The sequence below is a fragment of the Rattus norvegicus genome, chromosome 10 (genome assembly GCF_021556685.1).
Source record: "Rattus norvegicus strain SHRSP/BbbUtx chromosome 10, alternate assembly SHRSP_T2T, whole genome shotgun sequence".
Taxonomy (NCBI): domain Eukaryota; kingdom Metazoa; phylum Chordata; class Mammalia; order Rodentia; family Muridae; genus Rattus; species Rattus norvegicus.
In genome coordinates, this window is record NC_141543.1 from 92684449 (window position 1) to 92707457 (window position 23009).

The 23009-nt window shown below is 51.3% G+C and overlaps 3 protein-coding genes across 4 annotated transcripts; 2 read left to right on the top strand and 1 right to left on the bottom strand.

The window, feature by feature from the left end:
- The first annotated feature begins 953 nt into the window (after nt 1-953).
- On the top strand, nt 954-9273 carry Ifi35 (interferon-induced protein 35). The gene is given in 7 exon segments (NM_001009625.1): nt 954-1117; nt 7382-7480; nt 7980-8127; nt 8220-8326; nt 8423-8609; nt 8708-8814; nt 9013-9273. Coding segments are annotated over 7 exon segments (861 nt in total). The 5' UTR covers nt 954-1096; the 3' UTR covers nt 9205-9273.
- Nucleotides 9274-9543: 270 nt separating this feature from the next.
- Nucleotides 9544-17153, bottom strand: Vat1 (vesicle amine transport 1). The gene is given in 6 exon segments (NM_001033683.2): nt 9544-10997; nt 11146-11387; nt 13215-13304; nt 13408-13578; nt 13945-14152; nt 16714-17153. Coding segments are annotated over 6 exon segments (1215 nt in total). The 5' UTR covers nt 17134-17153; the 3' UTR covers nt 9544-10913.
- Rnd2 (Rho family GTPase 2) lies at nt 16056-22708 on the top strand. 2 transcript variants are annotated; one of them, XM_087572287.1, is made up of 6 exons: nt 16056-16161; nt 16638-16939; nt 19894-19981; nt 20769-20878; nt 21622-21756; nt 21944-22708. In XM_087572287.1, exons 3-6 carry the CDS (start codon nt 19966-19968, stop codon nt 22193-22195), a joined length of 513 nt encoding a protein of 170 aa, XP_087428413.1. In that variant the 5' UTR covers nt 16056-16161; nt 16638-16939; nt 19894-19965; the 3' UTR covers nt 22196-22708.
- The last annotated feature ends 301 nt before the right edge of the window (nt 22709-23009 follow it).

Consider the following 23009-nt stretch of genomic DNA (forward strand, 5'->3'; position numbering starts at 1 on the left):
GATGCCCTCTTCTGGTGTGTCTGAAGACAGACATTGTAGTCATATTAAGTCTTTAAAAAAAAAGATATCCTGGGACTGGACGCACCAATGACCCAATAGCTAGGAACTCTGCTCTTGCCATTTTGTTTCCCAGCACCAATGTCACATCACATATACAAGCTCACACACTGGTTTTAAAATTAGGGGAGGGCAGGTACGTGACAATACCAACTCAAGTCCTAATACTCCCAGGCCTACCCAATGGTATGAGGGTACCCACGCAATAGATAACTTTTATCGGTCCCCAGCTCCGAAAAAAAAAGAAAAAAAAATAACTTAAAGATCTGCAGGATATGGGGTCTTTTTTTTTTAGTGATGTGGTTTTATTTTGGCCTACATGCTTGACATCACGCCTTGAAGTTAGAGTTGCAAAAGGGGGTTGGGGATTTAGCTCTTGTAGAGCACTTGCCTAGGAAGCGCAAGGCCCTGGGTTCGGTCCCCAGCTCCGAAAAATAGAAAGAAAAAAAAAAAGTTGCAAAAGGCCATGTGGATACTGGGATTTGAACCTGGGTCCTCTGAAAGAACAATACTCAACTGCTGAGCCCTTTATTTTGGGGTTCCTCTAAGGCTGCCCTGTAAATTAATCTGGACTAGGCTTCCCTGGTCACAGATCCACCTGACTGGTTTCTTTAATCGCACCCTTTTGGAGGCAAAAGCAGACAGATCTCAGAGTTAGAAGCCAGCTAGAGCTACGTAGAGACCCTTTCTGTCTTGAAGTCTTAAGAGAAGGGCTAGGGAATCCTACCAATTGGTTTATGCTACAATTGACTGCCTGGGAAAGTTGGGGCCCGAGTTCCCTTTGCAGTCCCAGGAGCCCATGCCTGACTGGGTAGTTAGATTTGAAGACTTGGGAGGCTCCTCCCAAAGGTGGGGCTGTAAGCTCAGAGGCAGAAACGAAAGTGGAAGTGAAGCCTGCAAGCAACAGCAGGGAAGTGAATTTCAGACACTGCTGGAGGCTGAGGAGACCAAAGCCGCCTCTGACTGTTCAAATAAAAAGCTTTGGTCCCTCAGAACTCTACCCTTCCAGCCCTGCTCTGAAGCCTCAGACGTGAGAACCATGTCTGTGACCCTGCAAGCTGTAAGTAATGGAGCAGGAGCGTGTGTTTGCTGTGTGTGAGGGGGAACTGCTCAGCTCAGGCCTGCTGGGGCCTGGGAAGAGGTAGAGCACTTAGGATACCTTGGCCTGAGGAGCTGGTCATTTACCTATTGCTCAAAACCAGGGCGCTGCCACCCCGAGTCGGGACCTAGACAATTCTTTATGTGATGTATGTTTTGGGTTTGTAGAGAGCTGAAAATGTCAAAGGTGTCTCCCTGTTCTAACAACAAAGGGATTACTCTGAAGTACTTCCCAGCCAAACACTCCTCCCCTCAGATTGCCACATCAACCTGACCATTGGTCCTCTCTGGGACAGGTGGCCTCCTCTCTGTGCCTCTGACTGAGGCCACCTCAGATATGCAAGGTTGAGCTGTGAAGTCTGCCAACAGCCGGTGAGGCTTCAGGAGCAAGCACAGTGTCTTCCTACAGTACGCAGCACCTGTGAGGAGGGGAGCCAGCGCAGCCTGTCCTCAAAGCTCTCAGTCTCCCCTTGTTAGTTCTCTGGCACGGAAAACTTAATTTGCCTCCCAGATACAATTAAAAAAAAAAAAAAAAAAAAAAAAAAGGAGCTATCAGGAGCCAAATAAGTAAAAGGGGCAATAAAAAGCAACCTCACCTGGCTTCAGTCCAATCCCCCTTTCTTCACTTACTATATTAAACGTCTTCACAAGGATACCTAGAGGGAGGGCTAGGGAGCTAGCTCAGTCTGTCAACTGCTTACCTTAAGAATATGAGAATGGGGCTGGAGCAATGGCTCAGTGGTTAAGAGCACTAACTGCTCTTCCAGAGGTCCTGAGTTCAATTCCCAGCAACCACATGGTGGCTCACAACCATCTGTAATGGGATCCAATGCCCTCTTCTGCTGTGTCTGAAGAGAGCGACAGTGTACTCACATACATAAACAAATCTTAAAAAAAAAAAAGTATGAGAAGAAATTCAGTCCTTAAGAATAGAGATAACAGGACTGGAGAGATGGCTCAGTGGTTAAGAGCACTGACTTCTTTTCCAGAGGTCCTGAGTTCAGTTCCCAGCAACCACATGGTGGCTCACAACCATCTGTAATGGGATCCGATCTCCTCTTCTGGTGTGTCTGAAGACAGCTACAATGTTGTACTCAAATAAAAAGTGAATAAATAAAAAGTATTTTAAAAAAAAAGAATAGAGATAACAAAACAACAACAACATAGCCCTGTGGCATGTGCTTGTAATCCCAGCAGTAGGGTTGAAGAGACAAGGGACAGCTCTAGGTTATGGAGTGAGAGACCCTATCTTGAAATAAGTAGTGGCCTGGGGAGATGGCTCAGCAGTTAAGAGTATGTGTTCATAGACATAAAATAAATCTTTTTTTAAAAAAAGAGTACAGGACTGGAGGGATGGCTCAGCGGTTAAGAGCACTGACCGCTCCTCCAGAGGTCCTGAGCTCAATTCCCAGCAACCGTATGGTGGCTCACAACCATCTGTAATGGGATCTGATGCCGTCTTCTGGCCTGCAAGTGTATATGCAAGTGGAACACTGTATACATAATAAATAATAATAAAAAAAATCAGCCAGTGTAGTTCACTGCTGAGTCATGTCTCCAGCCCCAGATTTATTGATTTTATGTATGAGTGTTTTGCCTACATGTGTGTATGTGCACCATGTTCACGACTGGAACCCTCGGAGGTCAGAGGAGGATGTTGGATTCCCTCCAGGGAAGTTAAGTTCTTTGCAAGAGCAGTCAATGCTCTTAACTGCAGAGTCATCTCTCCCGCCCTGCCAATAATGTGTCTTATAATCACTTCATAATCTTTATTACTGCTGTTAGTGTGTGTATGTGTGTGAGAGGGAGTGTGAGTTGTGTGAGCACACATGCCTTGGTGAGCATGTGCCAGTCACAGGACGTTTGGTGGGAGTTCTCTCCTCCCACCATGGGATCTGGGGTCAAATTCAAGTCATCAGTCTTGTGGGTCACGTGCTTTTTTTTTTTTTTTTTTTTTGGTTCTTTTTTTCGGAGCTGGGGACCGAACCCAGGGCACGTGCTTTTATCACCGAGCCATCTCACCAGCGCCCCCCCCCCCCCCCACCTACCATTTTAGTCTAATGCCATTGACCCAGCGAGCAGGGGAAGTGAATCAGTGGCTGTAAGGAGACACTTATTCAAGTATCACAAAATCACCTCCTAGGCTGAGGTGTAGCGCCCGGATAGAGCATGTCCCTGCTTCTGTCCCCAGCACGGGGACTAGGGTGGAGGTGGGGAACAGGAGGGGAGGCAGATCACGGTTTGGCAACTTGAGCATTTGGGTTACGCAATTAACAGTTAGACTTATCATAAAGATGATGATCAGGAGTTCACGTGCAGATAAGTCTTCAACTCACAGTGGTCCGACTTCACCAAAAAGTGACACGCACTCCATGAGAAGTGTCTTTTTTTTTTTTTTTTCCGAAGCTGGGGACCGAACCCAGGGCCTTGCACTTGCTAGGCAAGCGCTCTACCACTGAGCTAAATCCCCAACCCCTCTGCTTTGCTTTTGAGGCAGAGTCTCACCCCGTAGACTTGTTTGGCCTGAATGTCCCAATGTGGACCAGACCGGGCTCAAACCCTCCCGAGCTCCACCTGCCTCTCCAAGGCTGGGGTTAAAGTCGTGCTCCACCACACCTAGGCAGGAAGTACTCTTTGAATTTTGATCTTTTCCATTGGTGATATCTCTGCGTTATGGCGAGGAGTCACATGGATGGCTGCTGAAGCTCGGCCATGCTAAACCATAGACCTCCTCAGTGTGTGTCTCCCACTTCTTCCCTCCTATGTATTCATTGGGACAGGGTCTGGATACGTAACCCAAGCTCCTTCAAATTCAGTTTTCCTGCTTCGCCCTCCCTCGTGCTGGGACTGTAGGCTTACACTACACTTCTGGTTTATTCAGTGCACTTCTTAAGAGGATCATTTTTATTTTATTTTATTTGAGATTCTCGGAAGGTGTTTGGTTTTCTTTCTTTCTGTCACATGGACTTTGGTAGCAAATCTAAATCAGGTGGAGGTGTTCATCCCTTCTGGGCTTCAGGAAATTGATTCCCGACCACCTTGCTAAAGCGACCACATAAAGTCTGGCAAGCACAGGACCACCAGAGACACGTATTTCAGAAATGTCCCTCATGGGGCCATCTCTACTGTGCTCCAAATAGCAAACTTCTTAGTGGCGTGTTGCTGTTGTTGTTGTTGTGTATCCAGTGTAGTTAGGGCAGGCATCGGGTGGCTCTGGCCCTTTTTGTCTCCAGTGTTGGTGCTTGTGGTTTTGGTCATCCCAGACCAGGACCCAAAAGCTAATGCATTTTGGACTTGGCAATGCTTTCTACTCACAATGGGCTTATCCCACAGTGAACAGAGAACATCATGCAAGGATTACTCTCCCCCCCGCCTCCCCCCCCCCCCCCCCCGAGCTGAGGACCAAACCTAGGGCCTTGCGCTTGCTAGGCAAGCGCTCTACCACTGAGCTAAATCTTAGACCCCACAAGGATTACTCTTGTGGCATCTTTTATAACAGGGAAAAAGGCAGGAATACGTTGCCTTCCTATAATTCCAGTCAAGTGCTCTGGAGGCTGAGGCAGGGGGATTGCCTGAGTTTAGGGTTAGCTGGCTCACTAGAGACCTTGCATCCAAAACACCAAAACAAGAAATAAAAATGTACATGACCAATTATTGGTTTAAAAAGATAAAACGCTACGTAGTTGGGGACGTGGCTCAGTGGGCAAGACCCCTGCTGTGCAAACATGAGGGCCTGAGTTTGAATCCCTGGAACCCAAATAAAGCTGGCCATCGTATCTTGCATCTATGACCCCAATGCTCCAATGTCAAGGTAGTAGCTACAGACAGGAAGTCCCCAGAAGTCGAGGGCTAGTCTGGTCTGTGCAGTGGTGACATTTGAGAGACCCTGTCTCAAACAGGTAGGAGAGGACTGACATCTGCCTTGTTCTTAGACTTCCACTTGTGTGCCATGTGCATGCATGTATCCATGTACATACATACACACACACACACACACACACACACACACACACACACACACACACACTCGAGATCAACTGGTGATGCACACCTTTAATCTCAGAACTCAGGAGGCAGAGGCAGGGAAAATCTCTTGAGTGTGAGCCCAGTTGGTCTACAGAGTGAGTGCCAGGACAGCCAAGACTACACAGAGAAACCCTGTCTCAAAAAAACCATGTCTCAAAATAACCAAACAAAAAAACAAAAAACAAAAAACAAAAAACAAAAAACAAAAAACAAACAGCCTCCCCAAAACAAAACAACAAAAGTTATTTCCAAAAAGAAAAAAAGATATAGAGATTATTAGAACTATATCTTTTTTTTTTTTTTTTTTTTTTGGACCTGAGGACTGAACCCAGGGCCTTGCACTTGCTAGGCAAGTGTTCTACCACTGAGCTAAATCCCCAACCTCTAGAACTACATCTTGATGGGGAAAATATTAAAAAACACTGCTCACCATCCTCCAGGGTCCTGACTGGTGTCATCTTACTGGCCCGCAAACACAGTTTGTAACTCTGAGTCATTCCTGAGCTGGCATAATGTGGTCAAGCTCTAGTTCTCCTCTGCTCCAAACAGAACAAACTCACACAGAGTGTCTTCAGGGACACCTGTGGCAGGCTCCTGCCCTGTCACCAGCTTCATTTGTCGCATGTTAACTGATGCCTGTTTGTTTCAGAGACTTCTCTAGACATCAGGGATACAGAGGAGATCAACCCAGGGTGGGATCATTCTAAGTAAAGATGACGTTCTCTGGGCCAGTCTTCCTTATCAGGTTTCCTAATGCCCTCCTGAACTCTGCCAGCCAATGTCTGTGCTCTCCCACAGACAAAGGTTCATTCACGGATATTCCTCCCTCTCTGTTCTGTTGCTGCCCTGTTTGGACTTGCTCCAACGCACACCAGCCTGAAAGGCTGCTTGGTGTGTGGAAAGAGGAAAGCTGGGATTTGCAAACTCCTTCTCCACTCTGGACTTCATTTCTTCACTGGGAAGCACTGATTGGCAGAGCCCTCCCACATCAGTCTGCCTGGCCAGATGACTTTTGACAAATCCGTTAACCTTTTTCAGGTGGTCCCCTCACCTATAAAGTCAGAACAAGACAATTACCTCCATAGCGTTGTAACAAGATTTGAGTGGTACAGTCATTTTGAAAGGTTTAGTTTACGGGTCGGGTAGCTCATGCCTTAATCCCCGAACTCTGCAAGCCGCGGTAAGACTGCTGTGAATTTGAGCCTGAGCTACGTGGCGAGTAGAAGTCCGATTGGGACTCTATATGACTACTCTGCTTGGAGACAACTGAAGGGAGGGCTGGAGATGTAGCTTGGTTGGGTAGAATATGTGCTTGGGGAAGTCCTGAGTTCAAATCCTCGCACTGCATAAATCAGGTAGTAGATGCCTGGAATTCCAGCTCTGAGAAGGTAGAAACTGGAGTTCAAGATCATCCCTGGCTTCAGAAAGAGTGTGAGGCCAGCCTGGGCTACCTGAGATTCCATGGCTTCAGAAAGACAGAGTGTGAGGCCAGCCTGGGCTACTTGAGTTTTTTTTTCTCTATGTAGCCCTAGGTGTTAGCCTGCTACTTGAGACTTTTATCCTCAAAAGAAAGAGGAAGAAGAAGAGGTGGGGAAAGAGAGGAGAACAAAGTGGGGTAAAGGTGATTGCCGAGCAGGCCTGACAACTTGAGCGTAATCCTCAGAGCCCACAGGGAGGGGAGGAAAGAACAGACTCCACAACATTGGAGTCCTCAGGGCTCCTCACAAATAAATCTAGAAGGAAAGTAAACAGATCTAGCCCAGTAAATATTAACTAATAGGCTGGGGAGCGGAGTTCGGTGATAGTGTACACCTCGAATGCCAGGTCGAAGGACCAGGGTTCAATCCCCAGGACAACAAAGAGTTAGCAAGAGTGGTTTGAAACCTTGCTACTTCCAGCCCTGGCTCCTTCTAGAGGGTTCAGTTTCTTTCATCTCTTTCGATCAGGATTGTCCTGCCCAGGGTCTTGTAGCAAGAGCTAGGCTAGTGTTTGTCAAACTCCAGACCTGGCTTGTGAATCAGTGGTAGCTGCTGCAGTGGGTGGACTGGGTTAGAACCAGGCCAGGGAAAAGGGGTTGGGAATGTTTAGAGATTTGAACATCATCTCTGCCCTGGAGAGTCCAGACTAGCCCTCCCCCGCCCCCTCCTCCAGGTTCTAGAAATACCGATAGTTATCTTCTTATTCCCTTCTGCTCCAACAGGTCCTCTACAGTCTTCAGGAGGAGCAGTCCAGGCTCAAGACGAGGCTGCAGGAACTACAGCAGCTGAAAAGGGAGCGCATAGATGCTCCCAGAGACAAGGTCTGGTGGGAACGGAAGTATTCCTGGTGGGAAGGGGCTGAAGAGCACTTTGCAGCTCTGCCAGAGGACACAGGTTCAGTTCCTGGCCCCTACATGGGGCAGCTCCTAACTCCCTGTAGCTCCAGTTGCAGGAGAAATAACACACTCTTCTGGCCTCGCACGCATGCACACACACACATGCACACGTGCACGCATATATGTAATTACTTATTTCCTTGCTATGTGACCTCAAGTACATTGTTGGAGTTCTTTGATCTCTTTTCTCATCTGTGAGATGAAGTTTCTCACCTCCCAGGCTTGTGTGAGGACAAGTCAAGAGCTTGTATGAAAAGTGCCTGGTGTGACGAGCCTATACCCACACAGTCCAGCTCTTCCATGAAAGCCTTCTGCACTGAGTGTCAACCAAACAGAATTGGGGAACATGTTCTGTCCAGAAGGGAGTGGTAGGGACCTCTCCTACTTTTCAAGATTGTTACTTACCCCCTTTCCCAACCTCTAGATCCCATTCCCGGTGCCTGAAGTCCCCGTGGTATTCCAAGGTCTAACTAAGCAGAGCGGCCAAGCACCCAAGTCTCTAGTTTCTAACTTGAAGATCTGCTGCCCTCTGCCTGGAGGTTCTGCTCTGATCACCTTTGATGACCCCAAAGGTTAGCCTTGGTGGTGGTGGTGGGGAATCTGGGGAAGACTCAGAGGGGAAGTCATAAGGTTTCCCAGTACTGATCCTGTCCCTCCACCCAAGTGGTTGAGCGGTTGCTACAACAAAAGGAACATAAAGTTGACATAGAGGACTGCCGGCTGCGGGTGCAGATCCAGCCCTTGGAGCTGCCTATGGTGACCAACATCCAGGTGACACAGCGGTGGGTCCTCCATACAATAGGTGGGAGTCCGTGTTTGGGTCCTATGGATGAGTGGACCAGCTGAGCCTGCCCCATCTCCTGCCAGGTGTCCAGCCAGCCGGATAGCCACAGGGTGCTAGTCAGTGGCTTTCCTACTGGACTTAGGCTGAGTGAGGAGGAGCTACTGGACAAGTTAGAGATCTTCTTCGGCAAGGCCAAGAATGGAGGTGGGGATGTGGAGACCCGGGAGATGCTGCAAGGGACTGTCATGCTGGGATTTGCTAATGAAGAAGGTAAGGGTCCTGCAGGGGAGGTAGGGGGCCAGGGTGCATGAGACCGGGGGAAGAGACGCCTCAAAGGCCAAAGGCCATCATCCCTCCATTTCTCACAGTGGCCCAGCACTTATGCCAGATTGGCCAGTTCAGAGTCCCACTGGGTCGGCAGCAGGTCCTTTTGAGGGTCTCTCCCTATGTGAGTGGGGAGATCCAGGAAGCTGAGGTAAGTAAAGGTGGGGCAGGGGGGAGCATCTACTTGCCGGAGGGCTCAGGGCTCCCCAACCTCCCCAGCCTACACCGGAGCCTGAGCTTCCAGACCCATCCCATGTTTTTTGTGGAATGTTCCTTGTTCTAACCACTGCTCCCCACGGCCCTGCATTCCCATGAGCCCTTACAATTCATTTCCTGTCTCTTTTTCTAGATCAAATTCCAGCAAGCACCTCATTCAGTGCTGGTGACGAATATTCCCGACGTCCTGGATGCACAGGAACTGCATGACATTCTGGAGATCCACTTCCAGAAGCCTACCCGTGGGGGCGGAGAGGTGGAGGCCCTGGCAGTTGTACCTGTGGGGCAGCAGGGCCTGGCTGTCTTTACTTCTGAGTTAAGCTAGGGCTGCATGTCCACCTGCTGGGCATGGGACTGCTCATTGCCTAATGCTACCAAGAACAGTGAAAGGCAACCTGGTGTAACGGTCTTCTTTACTTCAAGACAGCTGTGGGAGGGCAGAACCCAGACCTTGACACTGGCTTTCCTCTAGTTCACTTTCTCTTATTTTTTTTTTTTTTCACTTGAGACAAGACGTCTCTTGTCTATCCCTGGCATTCCCTCTGTAGACCAGGCTGGCCTTGAACTCAGAGCCGCCTGTCTCTGCCCCCAAGTGCTGAGATTAAAGGTGTGTACTACCACCATTCAGCTCTCCAGCAACTCTCAGAAAACATCTGGTCAGGACTCAGGGTTTGGCTGTTTATTGACACAGACACAAAGGCAGCTGTGGTAATGGGGTGGGGGACACAAAAGCAAAAATCACACTTCCTACATGGAGGCCTCAATTAGACAAGAGAGAGGCTGGGTCCCTCCCCTCACACTCCTTCTGACAGTGGCTGGAGTAACAGCTCTCTCTAATCCAAGCTCAGAAGCAGCAGGTGACCCCCACCTAGCCTCAAAGGTCCCCACTTTGGCTCCAGAAGCCCCTGTCCTTTTAACCAGCCCAGTAATTCCCCTACCCGAGCTCCTTCTCCCCCACCAGTGTAAACAGAGTTTGGGGCTGAACAACAGAGCTCTGGGAAGGCAGGAGCCTCCTAGATAGCAAAGGGAATGTGCTTGGAGTTTCACTTCGGTCCCAGAATGAGACCCAGCAGTGTCTCCCAGAACTCGGGCTGATCCAGTATACTGCCTCTTCATTCTCCACCACTGACAGAGATAGGCCAGGCCCCAGACCACAGTAAAAACAATTGATCCCCAGAGGTTAGAGCTACTCCCTACCCCCGACCCCTGGCACATACACAGATTTTTGGCAGTGTTGGACTGGGGAGGAGTAGGCCTCAGCTCCACCAGGACGAGGAAGGCACTGGGGAGAAGGGTGGAAAAGGAGCCAGAGATAGGGCTGCCCGCTACACACACACACACAAGCACAGGTTTTCTGATGCTAAGGCACTGAGACAAATCCAGAGACCTCAGTGAAGGGTGGGGTACCCAGTACCCCTCCCAGAGCGGTGAGCCAGGGAGTCGGTCTGATTCCTGCCCTTGCGGTAGGAGGCAGCAAACTGGAGGTGGAAGAAGTCTAATTGTGCTTACGACACTGGGGACGGGAGACAAGGTTGGGGTGGGCCTGGGTTGCATGAATACTACCGAGGCACGGGTACATGCTGGACTCACTCACACAGATTAGCCCCACATCCTGAGCTGACACAGATTCTTTGGGTGGGGGTGGGGCAGGAGGGAAGATGAGGCTAAGGGGGAAGCACACAGGATAGGGCAGGGACAGACTGGCTAACCTTGGCACAAAAGCAGCATGGCAGGCCCGGGAGAGGGGGGGTGGCAGGAAGCAGCCAGCCTCCTGCTGACCCTCCCTGTCCCCTTAGCAGGGCCCAGACATCCAAGTGGTCACTTCCCAACCTCTCTCGAGGGAAGGAAGGGGGAGGGAGGCCCCTGAGCAAAGAGCAAGCTCAGAGCAGGGAAGCAGTCATCAGCACAGAGACCTTTTCTGGGGAGGGAGGGTAGAGCATCATGACAGGATGAAATGTGAGAGGCTGGTGGGCAACACAACAGGACTTCCCATCTTCCCCCTTCCTGGCTCTCCAGGGCCCTCAGCCGCTGGCCCTAGGTCTCCTTCTCAGGCCCAGGAACCAAGAGGACTTTGCCTATGTTTTTCTTCTCCTGCATCTGCCTCATGGCATCAGCCACCTGGAGAGAAAGAGAAGACCATTCCTGATGCTGTCTGTCCCACCTCCCTGAGCCAGGCTAAAGAAGACAGGTGCCACCTGCCCCTGGATCCTCTCCCGAGGTCCTGGGCTCTCTGGTGTAACCCAGGCCCTCTTGCCATCATGCTCACCTTCTCGAAGGGCCAGACTGAGTCGATTCGGGGTTTGATGTGGCCCTGATTGTACAGAGCCAGGAGGTGGGTAACCACTCTACTGACGAGCTCCACCTCACCGTCCAGGTAGCCCAGGTGGAAGCCGCACACAGCTCGGTTGGCCTGCAGCAGCTGCAGAGCTGTCACACTGAACTGATTCCACCAGGTGCGGGCCATGGCCATCAGGTTCCGCTTGGGGCCCGTCAGCAGGTTGGCCATTCCTAAAGGACAGAGTGACACGTCCTATGATCCAGCTGCCAGGTACATCTCTGTGCATCTGAATCCAGGTCTGCCTAGCTCCTTGATATCCTTATTCATACTCAACACAAGGACAGAAGTTCCAGGATTAGGCCATACTAATTCTTTGTACACACACACACATATACACAGAGACACAAAGACACATACACAGAGACACACACACAGACATACAGACATACATACAGACACACACACAGAGACAGACATACAGAGAGACACACATACACAGATACACAGAGACACACGCAGAGACACACACAGACACAAAGACACAGAGAGATGTACACAGATATACATACACACACAGAGACAGACACACACACACACACACACACACACACACACACACACACAAGCCTTTGAGATGGCTTTATGCCAAGCTTGGCAACCAAAGTTGCCTTGGGGCCCACATGATAGAAGAGAACAGAACTGTCTCCTGCCACTGTCCTCTGAATTCCACATGTGCACCATGGCACCTATGTACACATACAATAAACAAACATTAAAAAACAGCACACATCCAGGTGGTTGAAGGGTGGCTCACACTTTTTTTTTTAAAAGATTTTATTTATTCATTTTTATATATGAGGAGTACACTGTCAACTGTCTTCAGACACACCAGAAGAGAGCATCGGATCTCTTTACAGATGGTTGTGAGCCACCATGTGGTTGCTGGGATTTGAACTCATGACCTCTGGAAGAGCAGTCAGTGCTCTTAACCGCTGAGCCATCTCTCCAGCCCTAGCTCACACTTTTAATCCCAGACAAATCTCTTGAGTTCGAGGTCAGCCTGATCTACAGGGCTGGGGATGTAGCTCAGCTGAAATGGTTGCCTACCCTGAGCTGTGTAAGTCAGGTGGATGTGTGGTGTAAGCCTGAAAGTCAGCATTCGAGAAGCAGAGGCAAGATGAGAGACGTTTGGGCTCGTCCTTGACTATACAGTGAGTTTGAAGCCAGCTTTCTATACCGAAACCTTACTTCAAAAAAACAAAAAGGGGTTGGGGATTTAGCTCAGTGGTAGAGCGCTTGCCTAGGAAGCGCAAGGCCCTGGGTTCGGTCCCCAGCTCCGAAAAAAGAACCAAAAAAAAAAAAAAAGAACTAGAGAGCAGACGTAGTCATAACACACAATTTTAATTCTAGTACTTGGAAGAGAGGGGCAGGTGGATCTCTGTGAGTTCCAGGGTAGCCAGAGCTACCAGAGTTACATAGTGAGATCTTGTCTCCCCCTACCCCCAAAAAAGGAAGAAAATGAGAAGATTGCACCCCGCCAGATATGGCGCCCCACTCCTTTTACCTCAGCAATCAGGACATGAAGGCTGGGGAGGGAAGAATCGGGAGCTCTTGGCAGAGAAAGAGAGTGCACGTGCTCTCTCCCAAAATTGCTCTCACTTTTATATTTACTTTTTTGTGTAAAGTAGGTTTTAAAATAAATATCCGGCTTGCCCAAGAAGCCCAGGTGGTGGTGCTGTGGGAAGCAGGCAGACTGGTTGGTTTTGCATCAGAAATAATCTCCAAAAAGAACACAGAATTCCTGTGACTCACATGAGGCTTATGAAAGGGAATGAGTGGCCGTCACCCAGGGGCAGCAATTTATTCAAATATCCAGGACCCTTCCAAACCCCAACCTCACTGGAGAGCTCTGGACAGTCCATTCCCCCCTTATTCAAAAGCTCAGGCCACTGTATCCCATCCTATTGGTGGGATTTTCTACCCACTGATTATGAATCAGTAGTCCCATCCTCCTGTCCCATCCGACTTCTCTGTGTTTGATACCACTGACAACTCACCGTAAGTGACAACTTTGCCCATGGGTTTGAGAAGGTGGTAGCCCTTCGCAGTGTCCGACCCACCCAGAGGGTCCATGACGATGTCTACTCCTGTCAAAGAGTGAGACCCAGGGGGGAAACCCATTAATATCCACAGATCTGGAGATCCCTCGTCCCCATCTCCCTGTGCTGTGCCAACCTCCCCACTTCTCACCTTTGGGGGAGATCTTTTTGATCTCATCCACATAGTCAGTCGTGTGGTAGTCGATGGGGTGTGTGACCCCGTTCTCCTTCAGCACCTCATGCTTGCTGGCTGAGGCCGTTCCGAACACTGTCACGTTCTCCACGGTGCGGCATAACTGCAGGGCTGCCATGCCAACACCACCTGCAGCAAGAAGCAGGCACAGAGTCACTTAGCCGCTCCAGCCTCCCAAAGACCCAGTCAGTCAGTCCATAACTTTCATTGTGCCTTAGCTCACTTGGGGGCCCACGTTCAAATGCCATAATTGAGAACAGGAGGGACAGAGACTGGACAGGAAATGAGGTGTAGTGTGAGGGTGAGGGCACTTTGCTAAGAACAGTGGGCTGGACCTGGTGTCTAAATGTTACCAGGGCAACTATACCGCAGAGGCCTCCAGGCTCCACAGGCCAGGCAGTCTGGTGTTGCCATGACAACAAAGCAGATAGGCTACAGAGAGGGGCCTGGAAAGGAAATCAGGTCGGGTGAAAAAAAAAGGAAGGGACCTGTCACCTGCAGCCATGTGTACCAAGACGCTGTGGCCGGGTCTTAGGTTGCCGAAGTCAAAGAGAACCATGTAGGCGGTGATATAATTGACCAGCAAGGCAGCAGCTTCCTCAAAAGTCATGGCCTCCGGCATCAGGAAAGTCTGGGCTGATGGCACAGTCACTTCCTCCTGCCACATCCCTGACCGGTTCAACACCATCACCCTATCCCCTGCCTAAAAAAAAGGGGAAAATGTCATTTGATTACTCATTCATTTGCCCACAGGTGACTTACTGACCTTCGCCAGTCCCAGATGGAGTTGAGGTAGCAGGCACAGCAATGATGGATGTAACAGTGACAGCATCACTGCCTGGGTGTTTATCTAGTGCTTCCTAGGGAAGCAGTCAATCAATCCTCACATCAGCTTTGGGCTGGCCTTATCTCCACGTAACAGATCATACGCTTCATTATTGTGTAAGATCCCTGAATGCAAGAAACTTACCGTTAGGGCACGCATAGCCATTGTAAAAGAGATCGAGCTGCTTCGATTACCAAGGTGGGCTCCGCCATTTTAATGACGATGCAGCCGTGAGCAACTAAAACTTATTTAGCCAGTTTCCTCATCTGCAGGAGGGGGATAGAAAGACCTCTAATTCGGAAAAAAAAAACAAAAAACAACAACAACAACAAAAAAAAAACAGCATTCGGTGATAGTGGGATGTACATCACACAGTTAATACTTAGCGATGTTCGCTGACCATGTTGACACTAACAACAGCTGGGAGAGGAAGCCAAACTGTAGAGAGAGGGCTACATACAGCAAGGGCCACACCACAGTGCAGGTACATGTGCCTGAGCTGTAAACAGCATGTGGTTGGGTGTGACCGAAGGTCTTCTTCAGTTCTATACAGGCTCACGTTGGCAACCCCAGAAAAAACATGAACCCAGACCTGGTATGCAAGCCTGATGCTCAAGAAGGGCAACCCATTCCAGCCACAAGGAAAAGGCATTGTCTTTCATTCCTAGTCCCACAAGAGTTTCTCTGCAGGAGGCAAGGGGGACAAAAGACAGAAGGATTTTTCTAGTTTGGCAACTAGGCAGGAGGAAGGGGGAGCCTTGATTAGCAATGAGTCCTCCTGGCTCTCTGAAGACCACGCAGAGAGAAGTGTGGGTGTTGGCCTAGACAATCAGGGCTCATCTTAGCTCCTTACAGGATATTCAAGATCCACAGGGTAAGAGGACCATTACACAGGTCCTTTTACATGTCATCAAGTCCCCACACACTGCTAAAGAGGACACCTCTGTGAGTTCTGGCCTGGGGAAGGAAGTCCCAAAACCAAATCTAGGAGACACAGTAGCAACCCAAGGGAGCTAACAACAGAGCAATAAGTCAGTAGGAAAACTGGCCAGTTCCAGATGTAATCTAGAACAAGTATCAATCTTACTCATACCTAACCTTTAGCCTTCCCGACTCAGGGCCATGACACCTCCCCAACTCAGCCTCCAGGAGGGTGGGAAAGCCCTCCCCATAGAATCCAGGCTCTTACAGCAGATTCTTGCCCTAGGCAGGAAATCCTGTATTTACCAGGCGGAAAGTGTGGGGAGGAGTGGACAGAGGGGGGGGGGCCTTCAACAGTAACATGAACTATTAACTTCCCCTTCTACCCCCTACCCTCCAAAAGTCCCTTCAGCCCTATCCAAGAGTAAAATTATTTCTAAGTCAGGGCAAGGGTGTGACCACTGCTGGATTCTTTAAGGAGGAGCTGTTTTCATGTTCAACAAATGCAGCAAAAGCAGCAGGTTAGCAAAGGCAAGACTCAGACTGCTTTAGAGAGGCTTCTCATGAAGGTGCTGGATTTGAAAAGAAACTCCTAAATACATGATATAAAGAGGCCTCAATCAAGATCTCCCAGAAAGCTGGTCATCTGTAAGTCTCATGTGGCCAAGGTTATGGCTGCGATTAATGATAAACGAGGAACAGACCGGCAAAGCTGGGCCAACCTGCTCAAGGTGCCACACCTCCCTACCCTAGTCCAAATGGGCTACGCCTGGATTTCAGAGGCTGGGGTCCTCTGAAAGGGAGGAGCAGTTTGGGCCGGAAGTTCCCAAGGGTAGCCCTGGGTCGTGGCCTGCCCGCTGAGTCACTGAAGAAGAGAGATGGAGTTGCAGTCACGAGAAAGCAAGCCCAAGACAAAGATGGGAGACTGATCCCGCCTCCCCCTCGGCAAATACCGGAGTAGTAGCGTAAGGCCCGTGGCGGTGGGGGAAACCAGGCTCCCTCGGCTCCATGATGGGTGTGTCCCCTTTGGCCCAGCTCGGGGAGGGACCGTCATACACCCCCATACACCACGGGGCTGCATGTGACTAGCGTTCTGGCACGGCGTCTGCGCCCCCGCCTAACCCCGTCTACATAGCTTCTCAAAGCTCCGTCTGGAGGGAAAGGGGGAGCTAGCCACCACCCAGAGTCACAGACCACAACTGCCCCGGGAGTGTTTAGTGGGCAGGGGTACAGGTGTGGTTTTACTAGGGGAGGGGGACGAGTAGGTCATTCTGCGCATGCGCCTGGCAGCCTTATTGTTTTCCCCCCAACTCCTCTTGGGGCGGCGGCCACTACTAAAAAATGCTTTGGGAAGGGGCAATAACATTGTTGCCAGTTCTCAGTAAATCCTTTACCCAGGAGCCTCAAGACCTAAATTGCTTTCCATGTGTTCCATGTTTAGTCCACCGCGTCCCTGCTGGCTTCCCGGCCCGGCCACACCCCCGGCACGCGCCCACTCCTGCCCTGCTGCCGCTCACCTTACGGTCGCTGACACCCTCGCCCACGGCCACCACCACGCCCGCGCCCTCCATGCCGGGGGTGACCGGCAGAGGCGGCAGCCGGTCGTACAGCCCCTGGCGGCCCATGAGGTCGGCAAAGTTGAGCCCGCAGGCTCGCACCCGCAGCGTCACCTGACCGGGACCCGGGGCCGGGGGCACCGCCGGTCGGCTCTGCAGCTTCACTTTATCGTAGCCACCGAAGCCGGTGAGTACCAGGCAGCGAAGTGGCGGAGCCGAGGCGGATGCCGACGCTTCGGGGGCCGGTGGCGGCTGCGGGTCGCTCGCCACCTCGACGGTCGGGGGTTGCGAAGGCGCACCCTCCCCTGCTCCGGTCTCCGCCCGGGCCTCGGCTGCCGCCGCCACAGTAGCCGCCTCGGTTGCCTCCCTCTCCGCCGACATGGCTAGACTCCCGACGTGCGTTCCCAGCTGTACCGAACCGGTGCACAGCTGGGGAGGGCGGGACACGCGTCAGGAAGAGCGCAGGCTGTGGACACCAGTGGGTGGGGCGGAGCCCTTGCTCGGTGGGTGGAGCTTCGCGGGCAGACTTAAAGGGCTAGGCCCTCTGCTGACCCAGCTGCGAGGGCGCGAAAAGACTAGCGGTGCAGGTGGAGGGTGATGGTGTATGTGCGTGTGACTGATAAGCATAAGAAGATTCTGGGGCGTGCCGAGTCTAAGATTTGATTTATTCCTAGAAATCCTTATACGAATTAAAAGTTGTCGTGGCGGGGCTGGGGATTTAGCTCAGTGGTAGAGCGCTTACCTAGGAAGCGCAAGGCCCTGGGTTCGGTCCCCAGCTCCGGAAAAAAAAAAGAACCAAAAAAAAAAAAAAAAAAGTTGTCGTGGCACAGTCTGAAGGATAATTTAAAAATCTGAGTTTATATCAGATTTGGGGAGCTAGTCACCTGTGGATCAGAACCTGGTGAAATTGTGCCTCAGGTTGAACTCTACCATTTAGTAATAAGCAGACTGCGTTCACCGTGTTCTCGGAATGGCAAACTACAAGCCTGTGAACCTCTAAGGCAGGATCTCACTATGTAGCCATGTCTGGCCTGGAGCCTGGAACCTGCCATGAATACAAGGCCAGCCTTGAACTCGCAGAGATTTGCCTGTCTTGGCTTCCAGAGTGCTGTGGTTAAAGGCATGCACCATCACCCTACCCTCTCTTTTCTTTCTCAATCTCCTTTAGAACCCAGAGCCTCATGAATGTAGTTTTACTCTTGAGTTTCATATCTGACTTAAACTGAACCGTCTTGGGTGTTAATGCTGTGTGTCTGTTTACTTTCTGAAAAGTAGTGATGATGTTGTGTTTTAGTTAACCATTACACGGTTATTCAAAACCAGATAAAATTAAAACGAACATCCTGGACTTAAGGAAAAGTTTTGTTTGCTTTGAGACATAGATTTCTCTATTTAGACCTGGCTATCCTGGAACTCATTCTGTAGACCAGGTGGGCCTCAAACTCAGACAGATCTGCCTGCCTCTGCCTCCTGAGTGCTGGGATTAAAGACGTGCAGCACCATGCCTGGCTAAGGAAGATTTTTTTTTTGTTATTTATTTATTTATTTATTTATTTATTTATCCATTCATTCACTTTACATCCGGATCGCAGCCCCTCTCCTTTCAGCCCCCCCAAGTCCCTTCCTCCATCCTCCTCTAGGCAAAAACTGTCATGCAAATGGCGGTTTGATTATTGTTAGTCTGAGATGAAGCTGAAATTGGCTTTAGTGGCTTAGCTCTGCCCAGCAGAGCTGTCAATGGGTTCTAGCTTCCTTAGCCTTCCCTTTGAACTCTTTCTACCAAAATGTCCACCAGAGGACGCAAACGCTCCCCTAAAACTTTCCACTCAGTACTTAGCTAGAGGAACTTAGTCCACGTTTCTAGGTTGGTCTCAGGCCTCCACTCGTCGTTATGGAGATGGAAAGCTATGATGTCACTAATGTAGAGTGGGAGGGCTAGGGTCTGTACTTGCATTTACCCAAGCTCTGCCTGGACCCGAGAGTGGAGGAGGGAGACAAAAATCAAAAATCCTCCCTTTCCTAACATCTCACGCCCCCCTGTGTTCAGGAAATGCATGGCTGTCGCCGCGCGTGTCCGCCGCACTAGCACACCTGCGTGCACGCGTGGGCACACAGAAGGCTCGAGCCCTGCGCTTGTGTTTGTAGCTTCGCAGCCGACCCTTCAGAACTTCGCCCCCGGTCCGCCCCGCCTCCACTCCTCAAATAAACAGGGCTCGCTGGTCACCAACACTCAGGGGTCACAGCTGCGCGCTAGAGTCTGACTCGCTACTACCCCCCGCCCCCGTCCTCCTCACAGGCCCCGCCCCATCTCGGGCCCCGCCCCTCGGCGGTGCGGGTGGGAGGCGGGGCCAGAGGTGCGGCCCGCGGGCTAGGGGCGGGGCGGAGGGGGCCCGCAGCCCCGGGCGGGGGCTCGGCGCGGGCCCGCGAGATGCCGGTGTCGGCGGCCCGAGAGGCTGCAGCTGCAGCGGCGGGGGAGGAGGCGGCAGAGGCGGTGGCTGTGTCCGGGAGGGGGGCGGCGTGGGGGGCCGGCGCGTAGCCGGGACTATGGAGGGGCAGAGTGGCCGCTGCAAGATCGTAGTGGTGGGGGACGCGGAGTGCGGCAAGACAGCGCTGCTGCAGGTGTTCGCCAAGGACGCCTACCCCGGGGTGAGGAATTGGCGTCTGGAGAGAGGGGCACCGAGGCTGCGGGAAGTGGGTAATAGGGGCCCCGGGGGCCGCTGGAAACCGGTACCAGGGTAACCAGGGACGAGAGAAAGAGGCTCAGAGGAGGGGAAGGAGGCGTTGGGGGCTCTGAAAGGACTGCAGAGGATTGGAGTGGAAGGAATCAAGGAACACGGTGAAATGTATGGGGCTTAGGAGCATCAGAAGATCCCGGAGGGCGCTCTGGGAGAATGTCGGAGGTCCCGGGCATCTGAGAGGGAAAGAACTAGGGGCTAAACGGACCCCGAGGCGGGGGGGGGTCTGAGAGTCTAGCTAGGATTCTGTGGAGGTGGAGACAGTAGCTCCCCGGATCTTCCCTTAGCCCAGCCTCAGACCAACTTCTGTCTAGGGACTGAGCTGGACCGGGTGTCGAGGGAGGAGGGCAGTTGTCAGGGTGAGTACTGGAGAGAAGCTCTCATTTTGACCCATCCTTGTCTGCAGAGTTATGTCCCCACAGTGTTTGAGAACTACACTGCCAGCTTCGAGATCGACAAGCGCCGCATTGAGCTCAACATGTGGGATACTTCAGGTAGCACAAGTCCCTCGGGGTCACCCTGACTGCCAAGGTCCCTTACTCTAGCCCCTCCCTTGGCTAGAGCCTTAGATCCCCGGTCAGCTCAGACATCCATCCAGTTTTAGAACAGAATATCAATTTCTGTTTTAAGTCAGGGACACTGAGGCAGAGTTTCTTATGCCTGACAGAAACCATGTTCTGAAGTAGAAAGCCTCACATCAGCCCTGCAGCTGGGTTCTGCTTACCCAAGGAACTTGGAAAGAAATGACTTATTTTGGAACATGCTTCTTAGGAAATGGGACTGGGTTTAGGAAAGCTATTTAGAATTTCTGGGGTGGGGGACGGTGGTGGAAAGTATTTTTTTCTCCCTCTCTCTATACTGAACTAGAGTCCCAGGAGAACAGGAACACTCGTTCCCTGTCCTTGCTCCAACCTCATGGGGAGGGTTTTTATTTTTACTTGGTTCCCTGGAGGACTTTGGAAGATGTGTCATCAAAGCCCAGAACGCAAGCACAAAATTTGTCAGAAGAGCGGTAGATTTTCTGAGATTCTTAAAGGGCTTCCAAACTCCAAAAGAGTACAAATCATCAGTGTTAGATAAGAGAAACCCATAAGCCATTTCCCACTCTTTCTGCTCCTCTCTGCCTGCTCTCCTCGAGACACACTCCCTCGATGGGTACTAAAGACCACCACTTCACTGTTTGCCGCCAGCATTCCTTGACCATGGTCACTTGAGTCCCTTATTCCCTTCCAGGCCTGCCACCCACTCCAGTCGCCTTCTCTACTTTCTTTCTTCCTCCAGGTTCCTCTTACTATGACAATGTCCGGCCTCTGGCCTACCCAGATTCTGATGCTGTGCTCATCTGCTTTGACATTAGCCGGCCAGAAACACTGGACAGTGTCCTCAAGAAGGTGGGAGTCTGGGGAAACTGCTGAGGAGATTAGGAGCCCAGAGCATAAACGCGGAGGAGGGAGTAATGGCAGGTCCCTCAGCTGGGTAGTGGATGAAGCTGGTATCTCTCCACTCCGGCCCCATGCCTCCCACCTGCAAGTCTGTCTGTCGTTGAGCTGGAAATGGTCCTGGGGCCTTGGGGGTCTGCTTATTCACCTTCCCTGTCCCCTTGCCCTCGGAAGGACTGTGGATGCCGATTCTGGGGCTTTGGAAAGCCCTGTGGCTGGCTGACCAGGTCATTGTTTCTGTAAGAAAAGTGCCCGGGGGGGTTGGGGATTTAGCTCAGTGGTAGAGCGCTTGCCTAGCAAGTGCAAGGCCCTGGGTTCGGTCCCCACCTCCGGAAAAAAAAAAAAGAAAAAAAAAAAAAAAAAAAGAAAAGTGCCCGGTTGGAACACTAGAGTCAGTGAGGTTGTCCTTAGTTCCCAGGCAGGGGAGGGTGTGGTTGGTCTGTTCTCAGGACAAAGTATGGGAAAGGGGAGTGGAAATGTGCAGGTTGAGGGTGACAGACAACCCTGGAGCCCTCGCCGAAACCCTCTTCCTCTTGCCTTCCACACTGCCCTGGTCTCTACCCAAGACCAGCTTCCTCCATCAGTTCTTACCTAGGAAGGTCTAGAAGGATAAGTGACTTCTGAGTTCACGGAGCAAAGCTTTTCCCTGTATCTTCCTTCACCCCTCCGTAACTCTATTTTCCACCCCCAACCAGTGGCAAGGAGAGACTCAGGAGTTTTGCCCCAATGCCAAGGTGGTGCTGGTTGGCTGTAAGCTGGACATGCGGACTGACCTGGCCACCCTGAGGGAGCTATCCAAGCAGAGACTTATCCCCGTCACACACGAGCAGGTGAGACCCCTTCACTCTAACTGACCCCCACCTAGACTTCACACCCATGCCTGTTCTTTTGCCCTAACCTCCGACCCTAACCTTTAATTCTTCCCCAGCTCTGTCTGACCTTCAACCCTAGCCCACAGCCCTCACACTCCTTCCCAAACGAAGGCCTATAATTTTCACCCGTCTGCTGCTTTCCCAGGGTACTGTGCTGGCCAAGCAGGTGGGAGCTGTGTCCTACGTTGAATGCTCCTCCCGGTCTTCCGAGCGCAGTGTCAGGGACGTCTTCCATGTGGCCACAGTGGCTTCTCTTGGCCGTGGTGGCCATAGGCAGCTGCGCCGTACTGACTCTCGCCGAGGACTGCAGCGATCCACTCAACTGCCTGGACGGCCAGACAGAGGAAATGAGGGCGAGATACATAAAGATCGAGCCAAGAGCTGTAACCTCATGTGAGGGGTTGCAGTGTGGCAGAGAGGGAAGAGGTCTAGGTGAGAGACACCATTGTTCCCCTGTGCACTCCTGGACTTTCTGACCTCCTGATCCTGGCCGGAAGGGCAGGGCAGGCAGAGGAGCAATTCTGGTTGGAGGAAGCTACTTCCTTATCCCTTTCCCTGCTGCTAGCCGAGAGAGCTAACAGGGTAGGCATCGGAGGCATGAACTTGGATAGGGCAGGTAGGTGTTCGGAAAACCAGACAATGACTTTGGTTGAGTCTCCTATAGAAAGTGTATCTTCCTTGCTCACCCTGGTCCCCATATCCCCGTCTGCCTTCCCTGAGGAAAGTGTCCATCTTCTCTTTGTCTCTCCTCTCACTTCCACATCTGTTCTCATACACGCTAACCTTTCAGGCAACATGCACTAAATTTTAAAGCAAGAAGTTCTTTCCTCCCATCAACTCACCAACCTGTTCGAGCTTCCCCTCTTCCCCAGCAGTCTGCAAATAAAAGCCCATGACCATGGAAAACGGCTATGGACTTAGCTTTGTTTCTTCTTTCCCACCCCACCAAAGGAAAGCAATCTACCAGTGTCCTCTCCACCAGAGAAAACACAGGAAAAAAGCGATGTACGGAGGGATAAAGTTTAGAAGGCCCCGGGTGGGGAGGGGTGGGAGAGTAAAACACCTTGGGACTCCTCAGTGCAGTTAATGTGAGTGGACAGCCCCGGAGGAAGGGGACTTGGAGAGAACTGATGATGTCCAACTGCTCAGCCTTACTGAGCCTGGCTGAGTATCCTGCTAGCATGGCAGAGGGCCTGCTGAAGTGGCACAAG

Bases quoted from the DNA above. Each gene is read 5' to 3' on its own strand.
- Rnd2 (XM_087572287.1), top strand. The intron at 20,879-21,621 runs GTGGGAGTCTGG...ACCCCCAACCAG, and splicing joins TGGACAGTGTCCTCAAGAAG to TGGCAAGGAGAGACTCAGGA. The intron at 21,757-21,943 runs GTGAGACCCCTT...CTGCTTTCCCAG, and splicing joins TCCCCGTCACACACGAGCAG to GGTACTGTGCTGGCCAAGCA.